Consider the following 15,867-nt stretch of genomic DNA (forward strand, 5'->3'; position numbering starts at 1 on the left):
GTCTCAGTCCAGTTCTTAGTGGACAGATATCCACAGCACAAAAATACATTCACAGTTGGCATCCTTTTTAGTAGACTCAGCAGAGAGTTTCAAGTATGAGTAGAAATAGAACAGCATTTTATCCCAGCACAAGATTGAGGGACATTAGTAAGGTGATGTGGGAAAACTTGTGCTGCCTCCAGTGATGCTGTATTTGCTGTGTGGACAGAGAACTATTCCAGCACCATTCATGAGTACTAAATTTATCCAAACATCTTAAAAAGAATGGGAGGAGGGAGGGTTTACATGCAGATACTCACATGCTCTCACTAAACAGTAGGTGAGATAAAATATATACACTTCTACCCCAATATAACGTGGCCCGATATAACATGAATTCGGATATAATGCGGTAAAGCAGTGCTCGGGGTGGGGGCGGGGCTGCGCACTCTGGCAGATCAAAGCAAGTTCGATATAATGCGGTTTCACCTATAACGCAGTAAGATTTTTTTGGCTCCCAAGGACAGCGTTATATCGGGGTAGAGGTGTATTGATATGCTTGCTTTAAGTTATACATCTATTTTTTTTTAAATTGAGCCACAATACTGTTGGGACAAATGTTGTAACATGTCACTCTTTAAGCCCAATAAACTTAGTGCTGTCTCTGTTAAAAAGTCATTTGGATATTTTAGGGTCAGTTCAGCACATTTCAGGTATAAAGAAAGACAAATATATTTAACTGATAACTAGATTATCCCTATAAGTTTATCAAACTGTGCCAACAATGCCATGATGTTGTGATGCTTTAACTTACTGACTATCAGTGGGAAAGAATAGTAGGTTTTGGTGAGATGGGATGCAATCTCATGTAGCAACCTGAGTCACCTCATTACTGCTAGCCTTCTACATTACATAAACCCAAATCCTTATACTATGTGAGATTTAAAAGCAGGATATGCATGCAGTCCATGCTATACATTTGAAATTTATTTACAATATATTTTTGGCTGAATGCCACCTATCTCTAAATACTCATAATACATGATTTTATTTGGTTTCTGTGCAGTTATAGAGCATGCAGACTTCTAGTTGGAAAATAAAATCTGTAGATAAATGTATGTAGATGTTCAACTTCTTACCATAAAATGGCTGCAGTTTCTGACCTAGGTACATATTTCCCCAAGTTCAAGAAGGATAATAAGCAACTGCAAAGACAGTAACTCCCTTAACATGGTGAAACTTACAGTGGTTTTGCTGTCAGGTTTGCATGAAATCAAATTAATGCAAATTAACTCACTGTTTTAGTCTGATTTTAGGTTGGACTTTGTTATGCACTATTTTTAACTAGGTTATAATAAAAAACTAGCCCTGAGGAGAGGTATTATTGAGAGAAGAGAGCTTGCATGAAGTTATTTGGTTATCAGAGACGAGAAACTGAGGCTGGGTGCTGCAGCATGACCCCAGGCCACAAGGGGGAATGCGGGAGGCAGCTGGCGCTGCTACGAATAGTCCTACCGAAAGAATACAATATGGATGGAATCAATAGTCTATAAATATTAGTATAGACTCTAATAGAGAATTATTGCCTTCCTATAGTTTATCCATCCTAAATTATATTAGGCACATAATTCTTTATTAAATTCTACAGGCAAAAATCCTATCGAAGGGTTATCGCTTTTTCTGTTGAATTCTGTAGGACTTTTTGATAAGCATTTTGTCTGGGCTGCTTGTGTCACAAGTGTTGGTGGAAAAGCCTTTCCCACTGCCATTCCTTTTAACTAGAAAAACTTTCCTGCATCTTTCTGTCTCATTTTAGAGCATATTTTTCCTTGGTACACTTTTTCCTCTCATTCTCTCACCGGCTACTTATTTAATTCTGTGATTGCACTATTTAATTCGCTAGAGGGTTGACATACCATTTACTGGAAAGATCCTATATTAAATAGGGCCCTGATCCTGCAAACAATTTGATATAATATTTTGTATTTGTAATAATTATTTTTATTACAGTAACACCTACCTATCATGGTCAGGGTCTGATTGTGCTAGGCTCTGTACAAACACGTAACAGAAAAATGGTCCCTGCACCGTAGAGGTTATGGTCAATTAATATAATTGATATAGGCAGCACTATGCATCTCTTCTTTCACTAACTTCACTGAGACACTGTGCAGATGTAGGGACTTGCCCACTGGAAGCTTTTACAGCATATGAATCTAATGGTGTATTGTATTCTGAGTAGATTTCCATACTGTATTCTTATTCATGGTAACTTTTACAAATAACAAAGCAGAATCAATTCACTAGTTTTCTTTTTATTGTACTAGTTTTTATCCTGTTTTGTATGGTAGGTAAAGCTTTGACATTCCTTCTGCTGCAACCACCAAGCCCCAAACTTCCTCCACACAGCACCATCCGCAGAACTGCCATTGATCTGATTGGGCGAGGTTTTACAGTATGGGAGCCTTACATGGATGTCTCCGCTGTATTAATGGGCCTTTTGGAGCTCTGTGCTGATGCTGAGAAGCAACTTTCAAAGTATGTATTTAATCCAATAATTATTGGTGTGTGTGTGTGTGTGTGTATGTTCTGTTCTGCTTTGTTGCACCAGTTAACACACATGAAAATACAGATATGACCATTGTATTTAACTGGGGGAGGAAGCCCCCTAGTGTCTGAGTAATTTGAAATCTGGCATTTGTACCAACAACACCAAAATTTAAATTACTGATATACGAGAAAAGAACAGGAGTACTTGTGGAACCTTAGAGACTAACAAATTTATTAGTCTCTAAGGTGCCACAAGTACTCCTGTTCTTTTTGCGGATACAGACTAACACGGCTGCTACTCTGAAACCTGATATACGAGAGTTGTCTTGTTTTTGTAGTCTCTGCTGGCTCTGAAGTGTAATCTCAGGCCTTAAAATTGACATAGTTACAGCACTCATGGATGTGAAAAAGGACATACTATGGGTTTATTGGAGGAGAGCTACAGTGCCATAGCTGTGGTGCTGTCATGCCTCTAGTGTAGGTACAGCCTCAGAAGGGGAAAGACTTAGTCACATAGGGTACGTCTATACTGCAATTAGACACCTGCTGACTTGGGCTCACGGGGATGAGGCTGCGGGGCTGTTTAACTGCTGTGTAGACTTCCTCACTTGGGCTGGAGCCTGGGCTCTAGGATCCTGCCCAGGCTGCAGCCAGAACTCAGCAGGCTACACCACAATTAAACATCTCCTTATCTTGAGCCCCTTGAGCCGGACTCAGCTGGCACAGGCCAGCCACGGGTGTCTAATTACAGTGTTAGACTCACCCATAGACTAGAAGGATCTCTTTAGTGATACTATTTACACTTCCTGTAGTTAGTAGTCTGTTACCATCTTGGGCATGAACCCTTTCCTGAAGTCTGTAGTTGGCAAACATTTTTCATTATGTGCTTTGGGGTACAACGTTTTTAACCTATAAGACATTCTCATCAAATTTGAGGGGAAAAAAATCAGTTACACGTTATCTGTTAGGAAAACAGATATTCTTCTAAACTCCTTTTACTTTCTTGTACTTGAAAAGCTAGTATTTTCCAAAAGCTTTTTTTTTTGCTCCTTTTTTCAAAAACATATTTTTGTTGTGCAGCATTAAATTTATACTATGAGCTAATATCTTTTGGGTATTTTGGAAAATACATTTTAGAAAAAACGGTTTATTTTGTTTAGAAATACTGCTTATTACATGTAGGCACAATTATTTTCTGTGACCATCTAGATTTTTATACTTTCCACAACTAAACTTGGTGTGCATGGGTAGCATCTCGGTAAATTGTGGATTTAAACATCCCTAAGAAATCATGAACTCAATAGACCACAAACTGTCTCCTGGATCAAAAACCAGCTTGTTAAACTGACCTAAATTTATACTATAGACTGTCTTATAGTATACATCTTTTGGTCTGTGTGGCACACAGTCCACTTTCTAATTTTATATTTGCAGTCCATCGGATCAAAAAGAGATTTCTCTTGTAAAATTGCCAATTTGAGGTAAAATTCAAAATAAATATTATCACAATAATATTTAAAAAAAAAACAATGTATGGTATGTACGTATGTCCCATTGTAAAAAAATCACTAAATTTATATCTACACAACAACCCAGGTTTAAAACTTTCTCAAAATATGTCTTCAAAACTTGTTTGTAAAATACTGCAAGAATTTCTTTTAAAAACTTGTATTCGTTTTTCTTTATTATAAGTAATTTCTTCTGAAAATACTTTAATTCAATCCAATCCTGTAACTTTATTTGAAACTCACAAAACCAATGAAATGGAGCCAGGTTCCTCCATTCTTCTCTAATCCTCTGGTGTTTGTTTATTGCAGGTACTGTGATGTATGGTGAAATTAAATAATTACATTTTGTTTCCATAACTTGAAATCTTGTGATTATGTTGATATCGGATAGTTTTTTTTGTTTGTTAAGATTTCATAGGGATTCAGATGGAACTGATACAGTGATGGCAATTTATCTGGGTCCCTCTATTTCTGGTTTGTTCTGGTCAGGACATCTCTCAGGATCAGGCTGATGAAGGCTTGAGGTCCCAGGAAACAGTGGGGGGGGTGACAACCATGATGGTAAAGCTTGCTCTAGTGGCCTCCATCTGTCTTTTCATTCTGTTCTTTTTGTTGTTGTTGTTCTTTTGTACTTTCCCAGAAAATCTTTCTTGTAAGGACCCAAAAATGGAGTGGTGGATGGAATAGCCATCCTCTCATTATTTTGTGCACCAATTAGGACTAATAGCCAACATACCAATTTTGGCTTATTAACTTCTGGCCCCCCACCACCTGGTTTTTAACCAGCATAATTTCAATTGCAGTCCTTGAATCAACTTGGCTTTTTTGTCTAGCCTAATTCAGTTATTCTGTATCCCTTTTGTACCTTTTCCCATCAACGTTTATTATTGTAGGTTACTGTAGCATCTTATGAACTTTTACCAATTTTTTACAGTTGAGCTCATGGTTCAGGTAAATGTATAGGCCCAATTGTCATGACAGGTCCCCCAGTGAAGAACTAAAAGACCACTATGACCAGAAGACAAGGAGATGGACCTCTCATAGGAAAGACATGGGAATGGTGTGGGAAGCAGACCAATCCTTTGTATTTGAGATCCCAGCTGCTATTCTGCCTCATCCATGCTTGAAGCCTACAGAGAGGAGGTTTTGGCTGGGCAGATTATAGGGGAAGGTGAGCCTAAAATCATTGGGCAGGATCTGTGGCAGCTGCCACTACATTTAAATGACCCAAAGTACTGCCTATCATTGTCTAGTCAAAGGATAAGGGGCAGGATCGTGTCATTGCTTAGACTCTGCTGCAGCAGATTCTACTCAGAGGTCCCAATATTTCTACCAGCCCAGACAGATGCAGCCTATTTACTTCCAGGGTGCATATGCTAAATGAATGAAAGGTTAGTAGAAGAGAGTATGAGGAGACAAGGTCTATGTGGTAAGCTAGAACAACCCCTGGGAGAGTGTTTATCAACAAGGAGGCAATTTTGAACTGAATCCTGAATGAATGATAAGCCAGTTGAGCCCTTTGAGGATGGAGGTATGCGATTGGGTGTGTTTGTACGTGTGAGAATGCAGGCAGCAGTATTGTGTTAGATCTAGAGTACTGGGGCTTAGGGAAGCCATATAAAAAATAGTTGAAAGAAGGAATGAGGGTGTCGGTGGAGGTGGTTGTGATGGTTCTCGGGGTACAAAGGACTGTAACTCACATCCTTACCCCTCTGCCTCCAATGTGAGGGAGTCTTGCTTGTGGTAACTGGGTGCTAGCTCCCTAACACCACCAGCCTTTCAGTCACTCAAGCCACTCTACTCCAGACTATGCCAGCCCTGTGTTTGCCTTGCAGGTTAGCAAGAGATGCACCTCAGTCCCTGAGTCCTCTTGAAGATTCCCCTGTGATATCAAACCACAGACACTGGTTACTCACAGAAATCCCAGGTCCTCTTAACAGTTTTACCTTAAACTGCCGCCCCTGTATAATACACAGCACTTGTAATGGGAGGAATAACTCAGTGGTTTGAGCACTGGCCTAATAAACCCAGGGTTGTGAGTTCAATCCTTGAGGGGGCCACTTGGGGATCTGTGGCAAAATCAGTACTTGGTCCTGCTAGTGAAGGCAGGGGGCTGGACTCGATGACCTTTCAAGGTCCCTTCCAGTTCTAGGAGATAGGATATCTCCATTAATATATATATATATATATATATAAACAAAAGAAGGTTTATTTAAGAAAGAATAGAGATTACACAAGAAGCAAGGGAGAGTGATGGAAACAAATAGTTACGATACAAAATAAAATAATAAAATGTGAACGAGGGCCTACAATTTATTATGTGACCACCTTGTCTTATAAGTAGGTTTTCCCTCCGAAGTTCAGTCTGTTACAGAGCTGGCTGGCTTCACGGGAACCAAGATCTAATCATTCATGAAAAACACCTCTGCTCAATAAGATGTCTTTGGGAATGGATCCAGAGTGCTTCTCCCCACTCTGGTTATACTGAAACAGTCTTTTGTCTTTATTCATATCCAGGGTGATCCCCGTCTGTTATAATGCTCCTTTTTTACCTCCAAGTGGTTTCGATTATTTGCAGTTGTCTTTGATAGTTTTCCATTGACTCTTTTGTGATGGGGCAATGATAGGCAGTTGAACCTTGCATTACATCACTAGCTAACCAGGGATACGTGGCTACTCCCTCCTGTAGGACTAGGCAGTCACTGAGTAATATCACTCCCTGATGATTCCTTTTAACTTAAAAAACATATGAGCATAAACATCAACATAGTTACATTATTCCTTAAATATTACCCATACACACAACATGCCATGCCAAGCTTCCAATAGAGACCTTACATGTTAACGTTAATTGACAAATACTCTACGCCAGTGGTTCTCAAAGTAGGGCTGCCACTTGTTCAGGGAAAGCCCCGGGTGGGCCAGGCCGGTTTATTTACCTGCCGCGTCCACAGGTTTGGCCGATCGCGACTCCCACTGGCCATGATTCGCTGCTCCAGGCCAATGGGGGCTGCAGGAAGCGGCGCTGGCCGAGGGACGTGCTGGCCGCCCTTCCTGCAGCCCCTATTGGCCTGGAGTGGCAAACCACGGGCCAGTGAGAGCCGCGATCGGCCGAACCTATGGACGTGGCAGGTAAACAAACCGGCCCAGCCCGCCAGGGACTTTTCCTAAACAAGCGGCGGCCCTACTTTGAGAACCACTGCTCTAAGCAATGTATTTGATGTAGTGAGTTGTTTCCAAAGAATTGTTTGCTAAGGGGCCTATGTGTCACAGTGGTATAAGATGAATGTAGCAATGTGGGGAATGCATGAGGAGGTGAGAGATTCTGAATCTAAGTTAAAGACAAAGTTATGGAAGGTGAAGGCAAATCGAAGGTTTGTATCAAGGAAGGAATTTTGAGATGGAGCTATTATTTATTTGTTTGCAGTAGTACTCACAATGTGTTGGATGCTATAAAAAAGATAAAATAATGCATGCTGAAAAGACAAAGCAGTGAGAATGGGTAGAGGAAAGAGTTACAACCAACAAACAAGATAGTTAGTGATTGCTCAAACCCTGATACTATGAAGTTTTAATGACACTGTGTGTGTGTGTGTGAGTTATGAAAAATACAAAGATTATCCCGAATTACCCTATAGCCTTTCATCCAGCTAATCTTCTGTAGCAATCATATTAGAAGTGGGTCATCCACAGGGATTTAAAGGAAGAGAGGGTCAGCTCAGGAATATGGACTAAATATACAGATGCTACAGTGGAGATCATGGAGATGTTTGTGAGAGAAGTGAGCATAATGTACAACAAGGCTAGAGTAATAGGCAGAGCAGAGGGGACAAAATTGCTATGAAAAGAGAAAAAGGCAAAAATTGGGGAGGGGGAAAAATATTCAGGGCCTTGAAGTCGAGGATAAAAATCTTGATGCAATGGGAGAAGTGAAGAGGGTAGAGGGAGTGGGGCTTTGGTCTTATTGACTGGCAAGGAAGACGAGTTTGATGGCATCATTTTATGGGCAGGTGGGTTCATATACTGGTTCATATAATCATATGTCTTCTCCAGTACAACTACAATTTCAATTCCTTGAAATAGACATAGAGACATAAATATACTATTATGGTAAAATATATTCTAATATTTCACAGCTTAAACTGAAGTTTATAGAATTTATCTGTGTCCTGCATCTCCTGTTTGTTATCCATTAAGTGCATCTCCAGGTCTTACTATTAGCATGTAGAGATTTAAATACTACAGAATTTGTCGATTTGATGTGCCATCTTTTGCCTTATGTCCTCTTGAAGCAACCGCGATTAACTAGAATCGGAATTCCTGACTACTTCAGGTTAACACATAGGATCCAATCCTGCCAAATGCATTTAAGTAACATTACTCACATGAGTAGGCGCAGTCATCTGTATTTGCAGGATTCCCTGGCTTAGACAAAATGCTTGGATTCCGTGTTGATGAGTGCAGTATATAAACCTAGATAGATGATAAGAAAAAAAGCTTGTGGCATCTGCTCACACATAATGTGTCTCCTCTCTCCGCCCTCTCCTCCCCCTTACTCTACACACCATTGTAGTGTACATATACAACATCCTTTCATTTGAGATTCTGAGTTGCTCAGTTTCTTTTTTAATATGTGTGGTTTGTGCAGGGTTGTTTCAATGATCACAGGCCAGATTCTACCATTTTTATGTGCACTGAGTAGTTTCTTACTCTTTGAATCATCCCATTTGAAATTATTATGATAAAATATATAACTATGAAATGACTCGTGAAATAAGGGTGGCCGAATCTGTACCTCTATGCTTGGGGGGTGGGAAATTAGGTTATTGTAATTTGATGTGCCTTTTTTAATATCCCTCTCTCTGTAATTGTGTGTGTGTGTCTATATATATATATATATATATATATATATATAATATGCATGCGTGTGTGTGTGTGTATGTGTATATATATGTGGTCTGTGTGTGTGTCTATATATATAGAGAGACACACACACACACACACACACACACTTACCGTTAAAGCATGATTTCAGTAATATTTTATTATCCAGAGGCCTTTCTATCACAAATATCAATTCTCATATGAATAATCTTTATCTTTCTAGTAATCTGATATCAATGTGACTACTTGCACGATTAAGGGTTTTGCAGAAATGGGCCTTTTTTTTTTTAACTGTTAGTGTTTGTTGTTGTAAAATTAATTATTTTGTCTGAGATTTATCCTAAATATCTTTCCGAATAGATTTTATATAAAATGTTTCTGTATCTCTTATATTTTTTCTTTATTTAGTTAAGTTTTATCAGATAATGCAAACTGTTATACAAAACAAACATGGAAAAAGAGAAATTCTATTGTATATTTATAATTAATGAAATAAATTACAGTTGATACAACAAGCAGCCAGTGTGGTCTGTTTGTGTATTAGATATAACTAAATTGTTACATTTCATATTGTCTGTGCTCTTTCCCGTCTAGAAACAAAATAATAATAATAATAAATAACTAATAATACTGGATAATATTAGTGCCTATACATCAGGTGTCTATTGAAATAAGATTAGTTTCCATTCATAGCTACATGAATCCTGTGAAATAAATAAATAAACCCCTAACTGTGACACACAAAATATCAGCTTCCTACTCTGGGAGAAATATGTAAATATTAATTTTATCCTCTAAATGGTATCTAGAATATTTTCAGAAGTGTCTGTATTGTAGTTCTTTTGCAACTACAAATTAAGGTTTTCAGTATTTATTTGATACAAAAAAAATCAAAGTTAAAAGAAATATAACTGCAAATGGCAGTTAAATATAATTGACTCAAAAATTAAGATATAATTATAACACTTGGAATAAAAACATTAAAATTATTTTTTCTTTATTTTATATTTTTAATGTATTGAAAGTTTAAACTTCAACTGTTCAGTATTTTAAATTTCTACTTATAAGGTATGTTACAGTCAAGTGTGTGGACCAGATCTACAGCTGTCATACACTGGCATAGCTCCATGTACTTCAATGGAGCTTTGCTGATTTGCACCAAATGAGGATCTGGTCCTTAAGACCTTTGAATTATCAATTTTTAGGTTACCAGTTGTAAATACTAACTTGTATTTTTTAATATACATTTTATATTGAATGGAACAATTTCACACAAAAATATAGGCCTTTATCCTTGCAAATGCTTTAATATTCAGCCTTAAGTGCTAAATGGTAAACTAGACTAACAATTGGGAGAAAAATTCACTACTACAAAAAGAATGTACAGTATTTTGAACTTTGCACTTTGACTAGCTAAGGATTTAAACTGAAAGGAACATTCAGAAATTGAAAATACAAATATCATAGATGAGTCAGCATCGTGTTACCATCCTAATTTAAGAATTAATCTTACCATACTGTTGCTCATAAGAAATACAAGTGCAGGTCTTCTCTTCAGTAATTAGTATTTTTTATCATCTTATTGCTGATATCCATGGTATTCTGCTATCCATACAGCTGCATGCCTTCTCTTCAATAATTGTTTTTTTCTATCATATTGCTGATACCATGGAAGTTTCTGGATATATTTTAAAGTACGTGAGAGATGAGTACTGAAAAAAAACATTAATAAATGATTTAATGCATGCATCATCTGCGCAGTGCCTTGAAATTGCAGTATACTGTTTAACTTATGAATTGGTATTTATATATATTGTGAGATTATACATTTTTGATCATCATAAATACTGTATATATATCTTCAGATCACGTCTGTGTTAACAAAAAATTTAAATTATAAACAAATCTACCACAATATTTTAAAATAATTAACATTTAGTTCTAATAAGTCCATTATTTTCAAAAATCTTACTGACAGTTGTTGATCTAGCTGTATAGTGCACTATATCTTATTAGTTTACCAAAAGAGAAAAAAGATTTAAAAAAACCCATGATAATATAAACCCTATAAAATAAAAAATGCACAGTATTTCAGTTAGGTATTTTAAAGGTGCTCTTAATCTGTTTTTGTTAAATAATTGATTATTTAACCAGTAGAAATAACATTCCTAGAATATTAAACCACCACTGTATACTTTCACAATCTGTGTTCTTTAGTATCAAAATTGAATTCATTCTTGTGTTACATTTTATATTTCACTTGCAGTTCTTCAAGATTGCTGCAGTATCAGTGGCTTATAATCATTGTGAACTATTTAAGAAAACGTGGACAATAATGAACTCTGCAGGTTGCCTTGCTTCTATAAATGCATCTAATCATCATTCTGTGTCTGTCTTCAGACGACTAACTTCTTTCTGCATTGCTTATAGATAAATATTGATAGCTTATTGTATAGCATATTTTTAGACATCGGCCAAACAAAATTTAAAGAATGAGTGGGTTTGTACCGTTTAACGTGGAAAAATATGTGAATAAGATGAATAATTGTTGTCTGAACTTAGTTTGATTTTTAGAAGATAACATGTAAAACATTTTATGCCCTTTGGTCTGGTTTTAAAAATATTCAGGTAAGGTATACTGTATTGAAATGTAGACTTTATATAAACTGAGCAAGTACAGTTATTCAGAAAGTAATTTTAGTCTTGCTATTACATCCTTAGCTGTCATAAAGATTAGTATGGCTCTCTATACACAGAGCGCAGAATAAATGAATGTATCAGCATGTAGCCTTGAGGAGCCCAATGCAATTTTCATCATGATAAATTGCATAATAAGCGAGAAAGTGTTTGCTTATTAATCCATAACAAGATTTAGATTGAAAATGGCCTGTTACATCCATGACAGGTACAGTGCTGACTTCAGAAGGACTAAGACGGAAAGAAATGGCGCAACAATGTGTACAGGGGGTTAAGTATGCATCTTACCCTCCTGGTGCCCTGCTGAGCTGCCCCTTTTTGTGTCTGATTTACCGTGTACACAATAACAGTGCACAGCTGCCTTGCTTCTGTCTGGGATGTTAAGCACACTTTTTGAAGGAGCTTTTATGTCAAGCTTGTGCTTTTAAAAAAAATTCACTTCACATTTATTGACAAAGAAAAAAACACATGCAGTGTTTATCTTCTTTGTTGCGCTGAATAAAATACATTTCTGACCTGAGATGTGCTGCAGAGTTTTGGATAACTCCTCCACCCTTCTAGTCCAGCCCCTCCCCCCCCAACACACATTCGCACACTAAAGATTGCACTGTTTTAGCCATGCTGAGTGGAACTGCTCACTCATGAGGATTAAGAGTATTTTTCTAGCATTAATTAGGCTTTGATTTCTAGGCATAGAGGACTGTAGGGATTGTTGCTGTCCATAATTTTTCTTCTTTGAATTAAAAAATGCAGTTTGATTTGGATTACTTTGTAATGTTTTATCAACATTTAAGAACAAATTGTATTCTTTTCAATGTTTGTATGTATAAACTGTACAAATAATTAAGTAGTCCCTTTTTAGTTTTAGTTGAGTATGATTAGAGGAATTTTTTTGTTCTATGGTGAAAATGCAGCATAAATTAAAGGGCTTGAATAGTTTGCAAATATAGGGCAATAGTTTTAGAATGTAACCTTTGTAGTTGATAGTTGGGGATTAAAAAAAAAAGGAAGAACATGAGCTGGAGAATAGAGAAAGCTTCTAAAGATGCTTGGATGACTTTCCATATATTTGGGCTACAAAAATACCTTTTAAACCTGGAAGTAGCAAGGGATCTGTCACCATTTCAATTATAAGCTTAGTTTTTTAAACCTTTAAATTCGCATTAAGCTGAAATTTAGACTAAAGATAGAGACATAGAATTATAAAATAGGAAGTACTGAGCTCCATCAGTACTCAGGTATCAGGGGGTAGCCGTGTTATTCTGTATCCACAAAAACAACAAGGAGTCCGGTGGCACCTTAAAGACTAACAGATTTATTTGGGCATAAGCTTTCGTGGATAAAAAACCTCACTTCTTCAGATGCAACAGAAGTGAGGTTTTTTTTACTCATGAAAGCTTACGCCCAAATAAATCCGTTAGTCTTTAAGGTGCCACCGGACTCCTTGTTTTTATCAGTACTCATGCAATTCTGCATTCATGGGCAGTTGAGCAGTGGGATATGCCCAGCTGACCTGCGTTCTCAACAGCCCCCAGGAAGGCAAAACAGTCCCAAGGTCCATGCTGTTATGCCATGTCGGAATGTTCATTCCTGACTCTTTATTTTGACATCAATTCAGCCCTGTTCATGTAAGCAAGAGACTGCTTTTAAAAGGAGTAAATTAAATTAGACTTTTCTTTACAATGTTGCAGAAATATAGGTCCCCCGGTTTCCTCCCACTCTCTTGCTTCCTGGTGTCAGTCTGGCGGTGTAAAGCATAGTCACAGAAAATTGCTTGGTGTTGGCTTTTCCCTCAATCCCTTTTGTACAGCAGCATTTCATCCTCTGAAAAGTATCTCTCTGACCTAACGGCCACAGGAGGAAAGGGACACAGAAGAAGCCACATGCTTCATCCTTAGAACAGGGAAAGATCCAGAGCAAAATCACATCCTTGTGATTTCTCTTGCAGAAGGTTACTAGCCTGGTCATGGTTTCATGGCTGATAAAGGGTTGGAGGGGAACATGGCTTGGTGTTCCTCTGTGTTACTGACTGTCTGAATGGAATCCGTGAGTTTAGGGGGATGGTTTCTCTCTTGGTCACTCTTTTTATACAGAAATATGGAACAAAATAAACACTGTTTTTATACTGAAATTTCATGTTTTTAATCCTGTGCAGTTGACTAGGTTGCTTTAGAAATAATAATGGTAAACGACTGCACTGTTGAAGTTTGATAGCTGGCTATTGTATAGGGGCCTAGAGTAGTCTTCTGTAGGCTTGCATCAATTTCAAAGAACTCGAGCAAATGGCTCAGAATAGGACTCTCTGGTGGGTCTCTGACAAGATAAGCATGTGACAGGTTTGAGGGGGATCGACGAAATCATCTCCAGTCTGAGATGCAGTCCAGAGCTGCATAACCAAACATCATAGATACAAACTTCCCATGCCCTCAGTGCGGCTGACTCTGCGCATCAGGGTTCGGAATTTAGAGTCATATGAGTAGCCATCGATGAGAATTGCAATAATATCATCTTCATCATCAGCGATGGACTAACAACATTAGATAGCGGCCAAACCAACTATTCATGCTGATGTAAAAACGCAGTAATCAAACTTTGCATCTGACTTCACCTTACAAAAGCCAAGAAATTGAGAGTTATGGTTCTCTTCTGCTAATTCCCTTTTCCCTAACCCATCTGCCTCTTCTGTGTTACCCTAAAGTCTCTCTCTCCCTCTCATTCTGTCCTTCTTCATGTTCCCTTCAAGTGCACTGTAGTCCTGAACATCCATATTATAACACAGCAGATCATTCTTTGCTTCTTTTTCTTTTGCAGAGCTGAGCTCCCCAAAGCTTCAAAAAGTTAACTGGGAATTAACGTAAATTAAAACTCCCAATGGCTGGATACTTGTTCACTTTTTTTTATGTAAATCTCATAGTCTCAGATGGAGGAAATGCACATGTAAAATCTGTGTGTTTTCAAGAAGGCTCCGTATTCCCATGGGGAAGCATCTTTATTTTTAGTTTTTAAAAAAGCCTTCTCCTCCTCTGACCCAAAATTTAGATGCTTCCTCCCCACCTCTTGCCCCAGGATTTCACATCCTAAAAATCCTATCTGGTAGCTCTGAGTAGGTGATTTTCTTCTCCCTCCTGCGAGGTGAGGGCTCCACTTTCTCGTTGCCCGCCTCTTAGCTACTAATGTCTGTTGAGCCGATAAAACTCCATCCTCCATCACGGTACCTTCCTTTACACACAGTCTTTTTACCCTCCTTCCCAGGTTCCTCAGGAGCTGGAGGGAACCCTTCAGTGTTCTTTCTCACCCTTGGGAGTGGGAGTGTTGTATTCTTGAGTTTCTCTCAAGTGCAAGTCTCCCTGGTTGATACCAGCACACTTCTATGATCAGCATTCCATTCGCTCATGCTTAAGACAAGGCAAAGTTCTGACCTATGGCATCTGACAGCAGGAAAAAAGGACCAGCCTTACAACCCTACAGAAACCTGCCAGCAACAACCTTCAGGGTTGCAACCCACAGGTTAAGATCCATTGTTGTCCAGTAACCCAACAGAGAACATAAGAACATAAAGTCCGTACCGGGTCAGACCAAAGGTCAATCTAGCCCAGTATCCTGTCTACCGATAGTGGCCAATGCCAGGTGACCCAGAGGGAGTGAACCTAACAGGCAATGATCAAGTAATCTTTCTCCTGCCATCCATCTCCACCCTCTGACAGACAGAGGCTAGGGACGCCATTCCTTACCCGTCCGGGCTAATAGCCATTAATGGACTTAACCACCATGAATTTATCCAGTTCTCTTTTAAACTCTGTTATAGTCCTAGCCTTCACAAACTCCTCAGGTAAGGAGTTCCACAAGTTGACTGTGCGCTGCGTGAAGAACTTCCTTTTATTTGTTTTAAACCTGCTGCCTATTAATTTCATTTGATGACCCCTAGTTCTTGTATTATGGGAATAAGTAAATAACTTTTCCTTATCCACTTTCTCCACATCACTCATGATTTTATATACCTCTATCATATCCCCCCTTAGTCTCCTCTTTTCCAAGCTGAAGAGTCCTAGCCCCTTTAATCTCTCCTTATATGGGACCTGTTCCAAACCCTTAATCATTTTAGTTGCCCTTTTCTGAACCTTTTCTAGTGCTACTATATCTTTTTTGAGATGAGGAGACCACATCTGTACTCAGTATTCGAGATGAGGGCGTACCATCGATTTATATAAGGGCAATAATATATTCCCAGTCTTATTCTCTATCCCCTTTT

General features: G+C 38.2%; 1 protein-coding gene across 7 annotated transcripts in view; it reads left to right on the forward strand.

Moving 5' to 3' along the window:
* The window catches only part of WDR7 (WD repeat domain 7), a 343,609-nt gene that overhangs the window by 244,649 nt on the left and 83,093 nt on the right, over window positions 1-15,867 (forward strand). For 4 of the 7 annotated variants that reach the window (XM_005296832.4, XM_005296833.4, XM_065598785.1 and 1 more), the window contains one exon: window positions 2,331-2,517. In XM_005296832.4, coding sequence (XP_005296889.2) covers window positions 2,331-2,517 — 187 coding nt within the window. Of the gene's footprint in view, window positions 1-2,306; window positions 2,518-15,867 lie in introns of all 7 variants that reach the window. The other 3 variants (XM_024103360.3, XM_024103361.3, XM_065598784.1) reach the window with 1 other exon arrangement.

This window comes from Chrysemys picta, chromosome 6 (genome assembly GCF_011386835.1).
Source record: "Chrysemys picta bellii isolate R12L10 chromosome 6, ASM1138683v2, whole genome shotgun sequence".
In the NCBI taxonomy this organism is placed as follows: Eukaryota; Metazoa; Chordata; order Testudines; family Emydidae; genus Chrysemys; species Chrysemys picta.